At 43.6% G+C, this 14,440-nt stretch overlaps 1 protein-coding gene across 2 annotated transcripts in view; it reads right to left on the reverse strand.

Annotated features, from left to right (window-relative positions):
• Positions 1 to 4,610: 4,610 nt before the first annotated feature.
• Positions 4,611 to 14,440, reverse strand: part of DEPTOR (DEP domain containing MTOR interacting protein) — a 170,828-nt gene continuing 160,998 nt past the window's right edge. For both annotated transcript variants that reach the window (XM_079902466.1, XM_079902464.1), the window contains one exon: positions 4,611 to 4,915. In XM_079902466.1, the coding sequence (XP_079758592.1) occupies positions 4,730 to 4,915 (186 nt within the window). In that variant the 3' untranslated portion in view covers positions 4,611 to 4,729. The remainder of the gene's footprint in view (positions 4,916 to 14,440) is intronic.

Below are 14,440 nucleotides of genomic sequence, written 5' to 3' on the forward strand. Positions count from 1 at the left end.
TACTTCGATTTATGTCAGCAAATGTTTTGCCTATGTTCTCTTCTAGGAGTTTTATGGTGTCATGTCTTATACTTAAGTCTTTAAGCCGTTTTGAGTTTATTTTTGTGTATGATGTCTCAATGTATTCTTACATATGTAATATATAAAATGTGACATCACCCTACACATCTAACCCAGATCAAGATATAGACTGCTTCCCTCACCCTTACCTCATGAACCTATGGTATTAGAAGTCAAGACAGTGGTTACCTTTGGAAAGAAAGGACAGAGTAGTGATTAGGAGTGGCACCTAGGGAGGCTTCTGGGGCTCTGGTAATGTTCCATTTCCTGACTCCGATTTTGGTTATAGGTGTTGGGTTCATTTTTTGATAATTTACTGAGCTGTACACTTATGGTTTGTGCACTTTGTGTATGTATATTCTAATTCTATTAGAACATTTATTTTAAAAATATAATTTGTACTGAATCTGACTGAGGGAACTGCACAGTGGAAGTCATTTTAAAGTCCTTAAGTGATCCTAGGCACTGGAATTTGTTTGGACAATGTTTTCCACAATTTCCCAAAAACAAATTTTCCACAATTTCCCAAGTGACAGATGAGTTACAACACAATTCTTCATCTGAGTATCTTCAGCATTCCAAATAAGAAAGGATGACCGATTTAATGGAATGGGATTGGCATTTATAAGGGAACTTCTTTTTTTTTTAAACTTTAGAATTTTTAAATTTATTTTTATTCATTTATCTTTGGCTACGTCGGGTCCTCGCGGCTGCCTGCGGGCTTTCTCTAGTTGGGGCGAGCGGGCTCTACTCTTCATTGCGGTGCGCGGGCTTCTCATTGCGGTGGCTTCTCTTTTTGCAGAGCACGGGCTGTAAGTGCACTGGCTTCAGTAGTTGTGGCACACAGGCTCAGTAGTCGTGGCTGACGGTCTCTAGAGTACAGGCTCAGTAGTTGTGGTGCACAGGCTTAGTTGCTCCACAGCATGTGGGATCTTCCCGGACCAGGGCTCGAACCCGTGTTCCCTGCATTGGCAGGCAGATTCTTAATCACTGAGCCACCAGAGAAGTCCCAAGGGAACTTCTTTTAATTTATTTTTTAAACCAAGTATCAGGAATATTTGATTCAGTGGGAGTTGAGCATAACAGATCAATTTTTAAATGAAGAATTTTAATCAATTTAAAATGAAGAATGTATTTAAATTTTGTAAAACTAGATGAACCCCGAGAAAACACAAGGGGGCAGCATTCCATAACATTATAAATGAAGAATGCTGAAGGTTTTTTGTTTTGTTTTGTTTTTTAGTAACAATATAAATATTGAGAATGGTCCTTAAAGAGAACGTCTTATCAAAGGAAGAAACGAAAGGTCAAAGAGATTATTACGGGAGTCGCTTTAAATTCCCTTATATCACAGAGGTCAAGAGTGGCAAAACAAGGACCACGGCTTATGTTTCCCCACTGCAGATTGAGTGGTTTTTCCACTCTGTATGGTCTCAAATGGTCTCCTGGATGAAAGAGCACTTGCTGTGTGCTGGAAATGGTTAACTTCTCACCAAAAGACCCTCGGATAAGATCTCCATTTACTGTGGACACGGATTAGGGTGTAGGTGCCTGACACCTGTTACTGAAGATGAGTAGTTTAATCTGAGTGAAACATGAATCAATTTGCAGAGCAGAAATATGCTTCCAATTTAATATGTGCTGATCTTCAATATAAAGGAGGCCTTGAGGGAATGGTTAGATGGTGATAGTTTTAAAAATGTGGTTTGGAAATGTTAGCGCTGTGCATTGTAATTTCGCCCTTGAATTATGTTTTATTGCACTCTCTCACCTCTGAGAAGGAGCCATTATTAAGCCTCAGGGTGATAGAGTGTATTTGCCCTCTTTAGAAAGACAATAAAATCAGGCTTTATGGGGAGAGATAATGAGGGTTTGCAGTAGCTTTTAGCTGTGGAGTCTTTTTACTACATCAAGGTTAAGCCTAGTGGACTAATTCAAAGGGTTCTTCCTAGTATAGAAAAGCCACCCTTTCTGCCCATGACAGCTGGGACACAAGACTTCCTGCTCCTTGGGAATTCCCTGGTTGTCCTGTGGTTAGGACTCTGCGCTTTCACTGCCAATGGCCCCGGGCTCTCGGGAAACTAAGATCCCAAAAGCCACATGAGTGTGGGAGGGCCAAAAAAAAAAAAAAGACTTCTTGCTCCATGTTTCAAGGTGGCTGCAATGTCAGGGAAATAAGAAAAGCTCACCTCTTCTAACTGATGGGATTATGGGAAGAAGAAAGTGAGAATGGACCAAATGAGGAAACTAAAGTCCAAAGAGGTTATTCAGTGAGTCACTTTAAGTTCCCTTAAATCACAGAGGTCAGAGAAGAAGGATGGAGAATGCAGTGCTCAGAGTGTGTCCTGACTTCCCCTCTCCAGGAGAAAGCCTAAAACCTGGAGAAGAAAGCCAATAGGAAGAGAGATTTCTACCTTCCTTCTCAGTTAAGACTCTGAAAAGTGACAGCCACTTCTGGCAACCTCGTGGTCGGTGCAGTTAGTAGAGGGAGGCCTTGACTTTGAGGTTCTCCAGGCAGCTCTCAGTCCCAGGGCCCAGGAGTCCCTGAAGCTCCAAGAGACCTTGGAAGGCAGCAGAACCTGCAAACCTACCCAACGCCCTGTGGCAGAGGATGAGGCTGCCACGGGGCAGAGCCTGACAGTGGATGGGCAATGGATAGGCAGGCCCAGAGGGCTTAGGTGGGAGATGTGGCAGAAACTCAGGTGATCTGTTGGGCCAGACAGAGCCAAAGTGAGACTAAGACAGCCAAGGAGGAACCCAGACCCTATCCAGGCCGAGAGAAAGCAGTTTACAAACTGCAACAGCTACAGCCTGTTAACGGCTGAAGATATTGAAATGTTATCCCACCTGGGTCAAACTCTTTTATTCCATCACAAGCAAGTCAGCTTCACTCCCTCCGTTCCCTAAGGCTGCGTATCGGCCTAGCTCTTCTTTGCTATGATTCATTAACAATCCCTTTATGTCCTTATTTCTCTAGGGACCTGATACCAAGTCCCCGTGGTACTGAAGCAGAAAACATCTTGACCGGCGTTGAACTAAAAAAAAAATCTTTCTTTGTTAATTCCCAGCAGGTGCACCCCGAACATTTTCCCAAGCATTCCCAAGCTTCTGCACCCCAGAACATTTTCACTCCTCAAGGGGCCATGCCTTCTGTATCTGGCGTGCTACCTGGGAAGTCAAAAGGAAGCCAAGGGGTCTCCCCAGTTTTGGAAGTCTTAGCCCTGGGGAACAGCCATCCAGTCCTAGCTCACTCACCTGGGATGCATCAGGCTTTCACGCTAATAGGATTTTCATCTACCTGTCCACGCACAACCCGGACATTCTCTCACACGCTCCAATTGGCAGTAAGTATGCAGTTAGGCCCTTACTCCAAGACCCTCGCCATTGCTCTGAGGAACATCAACAGAGATAACGATGCTCCAGGAAGAAATAGGGGTCAAGGGGTTGCAAGGAACACGCCTCATGAAACTCTCTTTCTGCCAGGCAGTGGGAGTAAAGATGGCTGCAGGTCTAAGGCTCTGCAGTATCTCCCTCCACTGGCCTACGAAAGAATTCAAGAGAATTCATGGAGTCCATGGAAGGACAAGAGGTTTACTGTTAGTTAATTAGTCAGAATTACGGATGGTAACTTGGCCACACCCCCAGGTTCAAATTCCATCTCTGCCACTTACTGTGTGACTTTGGAAAAGTCGCATAACCTCTCTGTCCTCGGCGGCATTCTTATTTGTAAAATGAAATTAATAACAATACCTACGTTGGAGGGTTGTTGCAAGCATTAAATGAGACAATGAGGTATTCCATGCAAAGTATATAGCGTGTGACTCACAGAAGGATAAATGTTACTTATTATTATTGGCTTAATGGCTTTCGTTTGCTTAAAGAGATAAAGTTTAAATAACTCTGGAAATCAACACATTTCCATAACCAGATAGTACTGATGGATGCAAAATCATCTTTATGTTTACTGGTATAGATTCTAAACTCTAACACAGTAAATAACCACACCTGGATGTAATTAATACGATCCATTCTACCCTTGTCTCCAGAAAGAATTATCACCATGTTCTTGGGTAAATCATCTGAGTAAGGCTCTCCTTATGAGCAAGGCTGAAGTGGCAAAGTGAAAAGAACACTGAATGGCAAATTTGCAACCTTTAGAATAGGCAGAGGCACCGCTCCACCAGCTTCTGACCCTTTCAATCAGGATTTATTAACGTGTGGGTCGAGGGGAGCATGGGGCCTGCAGAGGTGTTTTGTTGGGGCAGTGATTTTGTTCTATGTTGTTTTAAAACAACTAAAGATGTGAGCTGAATGCTTTAGGAGGAGCATGCCTTCTACACTAGTGGTAGCCTCACCGTTCACTCTTGTCTTAGGCTGTGCCTCTCCACACGTGTCCATCAACCACCTGTCAGTCGGGCATTTGAGATATCTCTTGAATAAAAAAAAAAGGTCTATGGGCTTCCCTGGTGGCGCAGTGGTTGAGAGTCCGCTTACCGATGCAGGGGACACGGGTTCGTGCCCCGGTCCGGGAAGATCCCACATGCCGCGGAGCGGCTGGGCCCGTGCGCCATGGCCGCTGAGCCCGCGCGTCCGGAGCCTGTGCTCCGCAACGGGAGAGGCCACAGCGGTGAGAGGCCCGCGTACCGCAAAAAAAAAAAAAAAAAAAAGTCTATGGACCAGGACCTACCTTAATTTCTGTTATGGGGCTTCTCATTGCAGAAAGACCCTGCGGCATCTTCTCTTGCAAACACAGAATCCACACCCAACCGAAATCCGCCAAGTCCGAGACCCACCCTTCCCTCTCGCTCTCTTCACAGTTCACGTCCAACTCTCCACCCAGTTTGTGGGCTGGATTCTGCAGAAGGGAGGGGCCTCTGTTAATCTTGTCAATGCGTCTCACCTTTTTAATAGGAGACAAATTACTTACCTCTTTTCACGTGTTTTAAATGATGTGACTCTTGGCTTGGTCTTGTCCTAAATAAACAGCAAAACGTCAGGCAGATCCAAGCATTCAGATATCTTCTGACTCACTGGGAAGCTGTGAGCACAAAGACAACCCCAGGCTATAGGCTGGGTGGGAGAAGCTTCCAGATTTGAGGACTCCTTTTCTTTCTTTTTTTTTTTTTTTGTGTTACGTGGGCTTCTCACTGTTGTGAGAGCCATATATGGAGTTTGAGCCATATAATTATAGAATGTTAATTGTAGACTGTAAATAATTCTCATTCTAGGGTGTGGGTTCAGTCTGTTTCCTACAAACTCAGTTGTTGTTTCATAATGTCCGAGGTACTGGGGGTTTCCTAACCATAACATCCATGATCCAAGGGGTGGCTTTTCTTTGTTTGCTAAATACTGCAGCACTCTGGATACCTGCTCAGTTCAGTCACTGCAGGTCTGCCCCTCTTCAGCCAGATCAATAATCTGCTCCTGCTGTATCAGTGGATGTGATGAGAGTGATTAGAGTTTGCTTCCTGTGATGAGAGCCTGACTAATTGTGTTAAAATAAAGCAACGTTCTGATTGGTTTTGTTTTCTCTTTAAGCAGAAACATGGACACTATGACATTTCCTGTGTAAAACCAGTAAAATAACCTCTGATTGGCTAAAACTAGCATTTACTCTTAACTGTTTCACTTCCAACTGGATATAAGCCAGTCCTTTTTTTTTTTTCTTCTATTTTTCTTTTTTTTAGCTGCATCAGGTCTTAGTTGCAGCACGTGGGTTCTTCTTTGAGGCATGTGGGATCTTTCGTTGCAGCACGGGCTCTTCGTTGTGGTGCGCAGGCTTCTCTCTAGTTGTGGCGCGCGGGCTCCAGGGCGTGTGGGCTCTGCAGTTTGTGGCATGCAGGCTCTCAAGGACCTACTGTATAGCACAGGGAACTCTGCTCAATATTCTGTAATAACCTAAATGGGAAAAGAATTTGAAAAAGAATAGAAAAATGAAAAAGGAAAAGAATAGATATATGTGTATGTATAACTGAATCACTTTGCTGTACACCTGAAACTAATACAACATTGTTAATCAACTATAGTCCAATATAAAATAAAAATTAAAAAATAAAATAAAAGGAAAAAAATAAAAAACTGGTGACCTTTGAGATGGAGGCTGCTCCATCAGCCTGAGTCCTGGAAGGACAAGGTGGAGCTGTGTCCCCAACCACCTTGTGAGCCAGACAAAACACTGGCTGCTTTGAGATTTGGAGATTGTGTATTACGGCAGCAAAACCCGGTGGGTCTGGCAGCTTCCATATGCTCTGTAAAACGTATGTTTCAATTGTGTGTGTGTGTGTGTGTGTGTGTGTGTGTGTGTGTGTGTGTGTGTGTGTATGCTGAGTCATGATGCAAAATGAATCTCTTACTGTACATTATAATCAAGAAGTTTGCTAGCTAATGATACAGATTGCAGTTTTACCTTATATCATCTCTCGGTAAAAAGATTAGCACTGGGGCTTCCCTGGTGGCGCAGTGGTTGAGAGTCTGCCTGCCAATGCGGGGAACACGCGTTCGTGCCCCAGTCCGGGAAGATCCCACATGCCGCGGAGCGGCTGGGCCTGTGAGCCATGGCCGCTAAGCCTGCGCGTCCAGAGCCTGCGCTCCACAAAAAAAAAAAAAAAAAAAAAAAAAGAGTAGCAGTGGAAGGACCCTGAAAAATCATCTAGTTCCATGCTCTCATTTTAGAGATGAGAATTCAGAGGCCGAAAGAAGTCAAGTCATTTCTCCGAGGTCACAGGGTGAGCAAAGGACTAGGACTCAAACACATGTTAGACTTCAAGCTGGTGCTTTACCACGAAACCCTGCTTTGGGGCTGATCTTGTGAAAGTGCTTTAAAACTACAAAACCTCATAAAAATGTCAAGTAATGAAATTATTACAATAACTAGTCAAGTAAGTTGGTAAAAGGCCTAGGCTTTGTCAAACCTGGTTTCAAATGCCGGCTCTGCCACTTATGAGCTATATAACCTTGGGGACATTATTTAATCTCTCTGAACCTCTGTTTCCTTATGTGTAAAATGACAATAATATTATGTATGTCCTATTTTCCTGATGAGTAAATGAGATAATAAATGCAAAAGTCCTAGCACAAGGCACATCTCATAGTAAGTGCTAATAAGTTATTGATATTTGTAGTAAATATAATGCCAAAGAATTTGGTTTGGAATAACCACAACACAAAAAGCAATGCCTGGCCTTGGAAAGAGCCAGGGTTTCGTGCAGAACAAGGTTTCTCAACTGTAGCACTATTAAAATTTGGAGTCAGATGATTCTTTGTTGTGAGGGCTGTCCTGTGCACTGTAGGATGTCTAGCAGCACCCAGGGATGCTACCCACTAGATGCTCCGAGTATGTTTCCAGACATTGATGAATGTCCCCTGGGGGCAAAATCAATCCCAGTTGAGAACCCCTGTTGTAGAAACTGTGCTTAGAGTTTTGCAACGAATTCTTCCTATTAAACAACAAAAACATAAAAGAAGGTTAAACACTGAGAGAAAGGAGTCTGAGCTTCCCTATTCTTCAGATGCACAAAAAAGGATATATGTATAGTTGATTCACTTTGCTATAAAGCAGAAACTAACACACCACTGTAAAGCAATTATACTCCAATAGAGATGTTAAGAAAAAAAAAGGATCACTGAATCAATGAATGAAAGTAATTTTTTTCTGCAGTCCTTATCTAGTAACTAACAGGCACAAGGTTCCTGCAGGATCAATAGGGTGGACTAGGTTTGTGGAAAGTATCCATTTTCTTCACCCCAACTCTAAAATAAAAAGGTTCCTGAGGAGAACCTATTCTTAACAAAACAGTTAAGGTCTGCACCAGAGCACAGGTCCTCAGATAGCGGTATGAAAAGGGCAAAACAGGGTCCCAGTTTTTAGGGTGAGCCACCGGGACCCAAGAATCAGCATGAGAAACCCCTTCAGGTCAAACTGATAGAAAAACAAGGTCCAGAGTAGCTTCAAAAGTCCCCGGGGCAGGTAAGGACTGGTCTGACGCCAGAGCTGGGGTGTGGAGAGGGCTGATTTAGACAGGTAGAAAGAGGAGGCAAAGTCACAGTAGATCTGACTCTGGCCCCCTCCTACTGTTTGACGTTGTGGACTGCGCCCCAGGAACACAGCTGCCTAGAAAATGATGTTTTTGTTTTTGTGTTCTCGGTCACTCTGCCCTTGTTATTTCTCACATGTGGTGGTTGAGTGAACCTGAAACAGCGTGCACCCACTCTTCTGCTCTAAAACCGTGCTACCCACTTAATGATCTTGTGACTCTGCCTGGATATACAAGTCTAACAATAACCATTCTGTTTCGTTCTAACCTCTGTTTGGATGCCCCCCGGGAACCACAGCCTTTTCTAACTATTCTGGCAATCGTGAATAAAGATTCTTATGTATTGAGAGTCTTAGCCGTTGAGCGGACTCCTGTGATTCTTGCTGGTACCCACCCAAAGCCACTTCTTTGGCTTCCCTGCATCCCACAGCTGGACCCCATCTGTGTCCATGGCTTCCTGGACGCCATCTCAATTTACGTTTCTCCACATGAGTCTATGGCTTTGCTGCTGTGGATGAATCTCATTTCTACTTCCCTTTTCCAGCAACTTTGAAGCCCGTGTTTATCATCTCCTGCATATTTTCCTGCATGCTTTGTCCTTGGACAAAATACCATTCCTCTTTCCCTCTATACCAAAGATGATCTCTGTAGGGTTTCCCAACAGCCAACAATAAAGAAAGAATTGTCTTGATAACCCAACAGAAAATGGGCAAAGACTTGAACGTTCTCAAAGGAGAATATCCAAATCGCCAAAAACATATGAAAACGTGCTCAGCTTCATTGGCCTCCAGAGAAATGCAAATTAAAACCACAATATACTCACCACCCCAATGGCTCAGGATGGAAAACACCAAGTATTGGTTTTAATGTTCATGGTCTGCAAGTGGCAGTATAACTTGGTACAGCCACTTTGGAAAGTGGTAATGTGTTTGGTAATATCTACTAAAACTAAGTATTTTAAATTCCCTACAGCAATCAGCATTCATGCCCTGCCAAAGACCTATTCTAGAATGTTCTTCGCAGTGCTGTTCATAACTGCCTCAAACTGGCACTACCCAAATGCCCATCAACCACAGAGTAGATAAATCAATGGCATTATCTGGTCACAGTGGGAGACTATATAGCAACAGGAATGAATTATGCACAACCTCATGCAACACCATGAGTGAATCTCCCAAAATGTTGAGCAATAGAAACTTGACACAAAAAGAGTATACACTATATGACACCGTTTCAATAGAGCCCTAAAAGAGACAAATCTATGCTATTGGAAGTGATAATAATGGTGACCCTTAGTAATGGGAAGAGAGCATGTGGGATGTCTCTCTTTCTTTTTTTTTTTACTTTTTTTAATTGAAGTATAGTTGATTTACAATGTTGTGTTAATTTCTGCTGTACAGCAAAGAGACTCAGTTATACATATATACATTCTTTTTAAAATACTTTTCCATTATGGTTTATCCCAGGACATTGAATATAGTTCCCTGTGCTGTATAGTAGGACCTGTTTGTCCACCCTGGATGTTTCTCGATTTGGGTGCCGGTTACACAGGTGTGCTCATTTTGTAAAAATTCGTCAAGTTGTACAGTTATGGTCAACGCACTTGTCTGTATCTGTGTTTTACGTTATCAGGGGTCAGGTTATCTGGAAACAGACTCCAAGATGGAGATTTATATGCAAAAAGTTTATTGGGTGGGAGCTCTCAGGAACAATACCTGTGAGAGTCAAGACTTCACTGAACAGGGAGAGCAGGTGACTGGGAAAGCCGTCCTTGGCCAGTCCCACAGGGAGTTCTGGAATTAGGGTCGTCCTTCAGAGACATCAAATTGGGAGTGCGAGAGTCAGGCCTTTATACACTCAAACTAACCACATATTGTCTTTTGAGCAGTGTCCCTTCAAGTCTTTGTGAATTTTCTGTTCAGTACGTCAGTCCTTTCTTTTTTTGTTTTTCTTTTGCCGCACCCTGTGGCATGTGGGATCTTAGTTCCCCAACCAAGGATCGAACCTGTGGCCCCTGCAGTGGAAGCACAGAGTCTTAATCACTGGACCGCCAGGGAAGTCCCATCAGTCCTTTCTTTAAAGATATGGACTGTCTCCAAGGAAAGGGCCATGACCTTGGATGAGGCAGCTCTCTCTCTCTTTTTTTTTTTTTTGCCCTTTAAAATTTTTGTCTTTGGTGAGAACATTTAAGTTCTGCTCTCTTAGCAAATTTCAATTATACAATACAGTGTTATCAACTTTAGTCACCACGTTATACATTAGATCCTCAGACCTTATTTTTTATTTGTTTTGGCCTCGCCTCGGCATGTGGGATCTCAGTTCCCTAACCAGGGATCGAATCCCCACCCACTGCAGTGGAAGCACAGAGTCTTAACCACTGGACCGCCAGGGTAGTCCCAGACCTTATTCATCTTATAACTGAAAGCTTGTACTATTGTACCAACCTCTTAATATTTCCCCATCCGCAACCCCTGGTAACCACTTTTCTACTCATACTCTCTAGCTGGACCAGAAAGGGGCTCAGCTGAGGGTTACTGGCCACCTGCACTCCCAGCAGATGGGCGATTGAGTGCCTCAGTCTGGAAGGGGTTGCAAGCTGTGCAACCACTCCATATTTGAATTAAACATTGAAAAAGAAATAGTCTGTCTTGAACAGTGAATAAAGAGAGACGAAACATTTGAAAAAAACAAATGAACAAAATGGGACCACCAATAGGTACACTGACCATAGACCAGCACTGAAATGATGATATCAACTATCAATTTGTTTCATTACCCTGAACTCTAGAACAAGCTGAGCTATGACATATTTCATTAGCTACTTCTCCTGAACCAGATGTCCATGCTTGTTTGTTTATTCACATACTGTTTAGTTCCAAGAATTTCCTGTGACTGACCCAGATACTTTAAGCTCAGCAGGAGAGAATTCACCTATTAATAGCCCACGTGGAATCTCCCATTTAGAATGTGGAGTCCCAACAAGTGTGTCCAGCTTCCAGCGTTTTCAGCCTTACTGACTGGTTCCAAAGGGCAGGGCTTACTGGCAACATTCCTGTTGTTCAGCACTGTGGCAAGGGTAGCCCCATCCGCTCCAAGGGCTTGGGCTGAGCCCTGGGTTATTTATTAGAGTTCAGGCTGCAGTTTTCTGGAAGGCACAGAGGGACCTTGGGGTGAAGCGCTCTCTCCAGCAAACACTGTGTTCCTCACTGTGGTGAGGGATCCATTGCGAAATAGTATCCCATTGGGCCTCGCTCTCCACCCAGCCGCTGTGCCGAGTGGCTTCTTTGGGTGGGAGCCCACAGTCACCCAGGCAGCCTTTCACACACTTATCCACTCCTTTTTTTCCCAGGGAAGGGCTGGGCAGGGAGAAAGCAGACTGCTGCTGAGTTTTAGCCACCATGCGATCCTCTGCAAAGTGGAGAGGCCCATCCCAGGGTGGCAGAAGGTAGCGTCTCTGTTCCAAGTTTTATCATAAACGGTGGTGCTTTCCAACAACAAGCTGAAACAGGAGCCAGTGGCGGTAGATTTGGGAGCTTAGCCAAGCTGTGATGGAAGGGAAGTCTGCCTCTAGCGCCCTCTTTCTGAACCCTTTTCTAGGGAGTCCTCACTTGTCTTTCTGTTCCCAACTCCCCCTCTAAACTCATGGTGCCCACTGCCCTTATGGTTCTGCCAATGCCTTTTTGGGGTAAGTTCACTTCATTTGAGAGGTTCTAGAGGCTCATAGGAACACCAAGCCCTGGGGCCTTCCATATCTCTAATGGACTGTTATATACTAGACTCCAAAGGGATAGAGCAATCCACTCTGTGAAAGTGGATTGTAAAGAGTTTCCTGGATAAATGGGTTAATGGTAGCTCCAGCATTCGGACAGCTGTATTTCATATAATGTGTATTTTATCCAATAGCTGTGTTTTAGGTTCCCATACTGCCAGTGGATTTGACAGCAGGCACTCTGTAAGAGGCTGTCATAGTGGATATATATGGTTTTGTCTCTCAGAATAACTCTTCTCTTTGGGGAAATGCTTCTTTAAACTACTGGGTCTATTGATTAATGGTACTCCTATGTCATCGACACAAGAAGGGCATATGACCCAAGGTGAACCAATGGTAGGAATGTATCCTTTTGTTCACAAAGATTGGTCCAGGGGTTATCAGGTGACACAGGGCAGGCTGCTTGAAATTCTGGGGCAGGTTATTTTATACTGAAGCAGATGGAAAAGCATCTTTTCTTCTCTGACTGGTAATCTGTAAGGGTTTGAGCCTGGACCTTCTGGCGGTGTGCCCCCTGCTACAAACGCTTATGCAAATAGAGCCCACACAAGAGAAGTAGAAAGTAGAGAAAAGTAACTGTTACACAAAGAGAGAGATGCCTGGCAGCCTTTTAGGTTTCTTTCATTCTGATTTCCTTACATGAAGATCCATTCCAGTTTGCCCAAGGCAGGCCCAGTTTACATCTGTTATCCCAGCTTAATCATTAACATCTCCCTCTTTCGTTCTCAGAAGTGTTCCAGGTGGGTGATAAATTATATAATCACTGCTCCTATCACAATGGGGTTAATAAAACCATAAAGTCCTTTTTGCCCTTAAGCTAGCTCAAGCTGGTTTTCTGTCATTTGCAAACAAAAAAATCCTAACTGACCTACCATTCATTTCTAAATTAATCAGGAAATCTGATTTCCTAAACTCCTAAACTTGACTGTTTCTACTTGCTTGAACTCTTTGGCAGATACCTGATTCTGTATCTGGTTCTTGGTCTCCACCTGTTCTGTGGAATTGACACCCTGCGCTCTTCCAGGCTTACCCAACCACCTTGTCCTGATTCTGGGTGCCTTTACTCCACACGTCACCAGAGGTCAGCATAGCCCACAGATTTCATCCGAAGGCTCTGGGACCAGGCTTAGAGAAGAAAAGAACCAGGGTAGGTTTGAGGGACCACCTGGGTTCATGAAATTCAACTGTGTTTCCCATTCATGTGTTATTCTGCTCAAAGTTCAAAGTCCTGGAAGAGAGTGTTGATTTAATTTGGGTTTGGGGCCCATTCTTTCACTAGGAGAAACTAGGGCACCATGACAGACATCTTATCATAACTATACAAAATGAGGGAGAGGCAATTCACCTCCAGGATATAGGTGTTGTTAGCAAAAAAAAAAAAAAAAAAAGGGAATGAGTGCCAGGAGACCAAAAGCATATTCAACAATGTGTATTTAATAATGCTATTGGGTAGTTTTGCCAGCTATTAATATGTCTATACCAATGAGAGCTAAGTGAGCTCTTAAGATACAGATGCCTGGTGCTCAGAAAAATTGGAGATGAGGTGGTTAATCTTTCTGGAAAAACCATGAACCCCAAATCTGACTACCCTAAGTGATAATGGAGCTAGTCTTCATAACCTGTGCATTTCTGTAATCCATGATCAGGACACAGAAATGCTAGCTGGCATTTGTAGGGATTTTTGGAGGGTTCCTGCTGTTCTCATTCACTTGCCTCAAATCCTGTCCATCAGGGCTGTCCCCTTGGCCAGCATTACATGAAATTCAGTCTCCAGGTTGAGCCCCTCTTCCTGATTCTGTCCCTCTACACTCAGTCCTGTTACCCTCTTCTGTCTTCTGGCCTTGTAGTACATTTCCCTTCTTACGGCACATCTCACCATTCTGAACTTTCAGCACTGCCTCTTTAGCTTTGCGTTTTGGTTCTCTCTTTCCCCACTGTTCTTGACCTATTAAAGCCCTGGGCTAACACATCATTTGATCTAGTTTGGCCTCTGAGACCTTGTACTTTATCACTGACGCTTGCAGGAGGCACCTTGACTGGTTCATCCCAAACTGATGTAGGATGGAGTCAGGAAAAATACTGGTCCTAGAGTCAGACACACCCGATTCAAGTCTCAGTTCTGCCATTATTGTCATTATGCAAACCTGGAATCTAACCTCCCAGCAGAATGATGCTCTATAGCTTTCCTAAAACTCCACACACAATTTTGCAGATTTGTTTCATGTGTGAATATTTACTTCTCCCTTACTTGCTAATGAACTGTTTTCAAATAACTAATTTGGAGAAAATTTGTTTCCCTTCTCTTCAACATCGTTGTTATTAGTCAGAGTTAGATGATCTATGCTACAATAATGAATAAGCCCTCAAATCTCAGCGGCTTAAACAAAGTTTGTTTTCTCTCACATCGTAGCCTGATGTGAATCAGGATGCTGTTCTCCGTAGATGACTCAGGGATCCAGGCTCTTTCCATCACGTGGCTCCTGTATTGCAGAATCCTTCTCTTCTAGCTCCATATAAGGAGCAGAGAAGACACATAAGATTTCACAGGATATTCTATAGCCAGCCTTGGAAGTGGCAT

The sequence above is a fragment of the Stenella coeruleoalba genome (assembly GCF_951394435.1).
Source record: "Stenella coeruleoalba genome assembly, chromosome: 17".
NCBI classification, from domain to species: domain Eukaryota; kingdom Metazoa; phylum Chordata; class Mammalia; order Artiodactyla; family Delphinidae; genus Stenella; species Stenella coeruleoalba.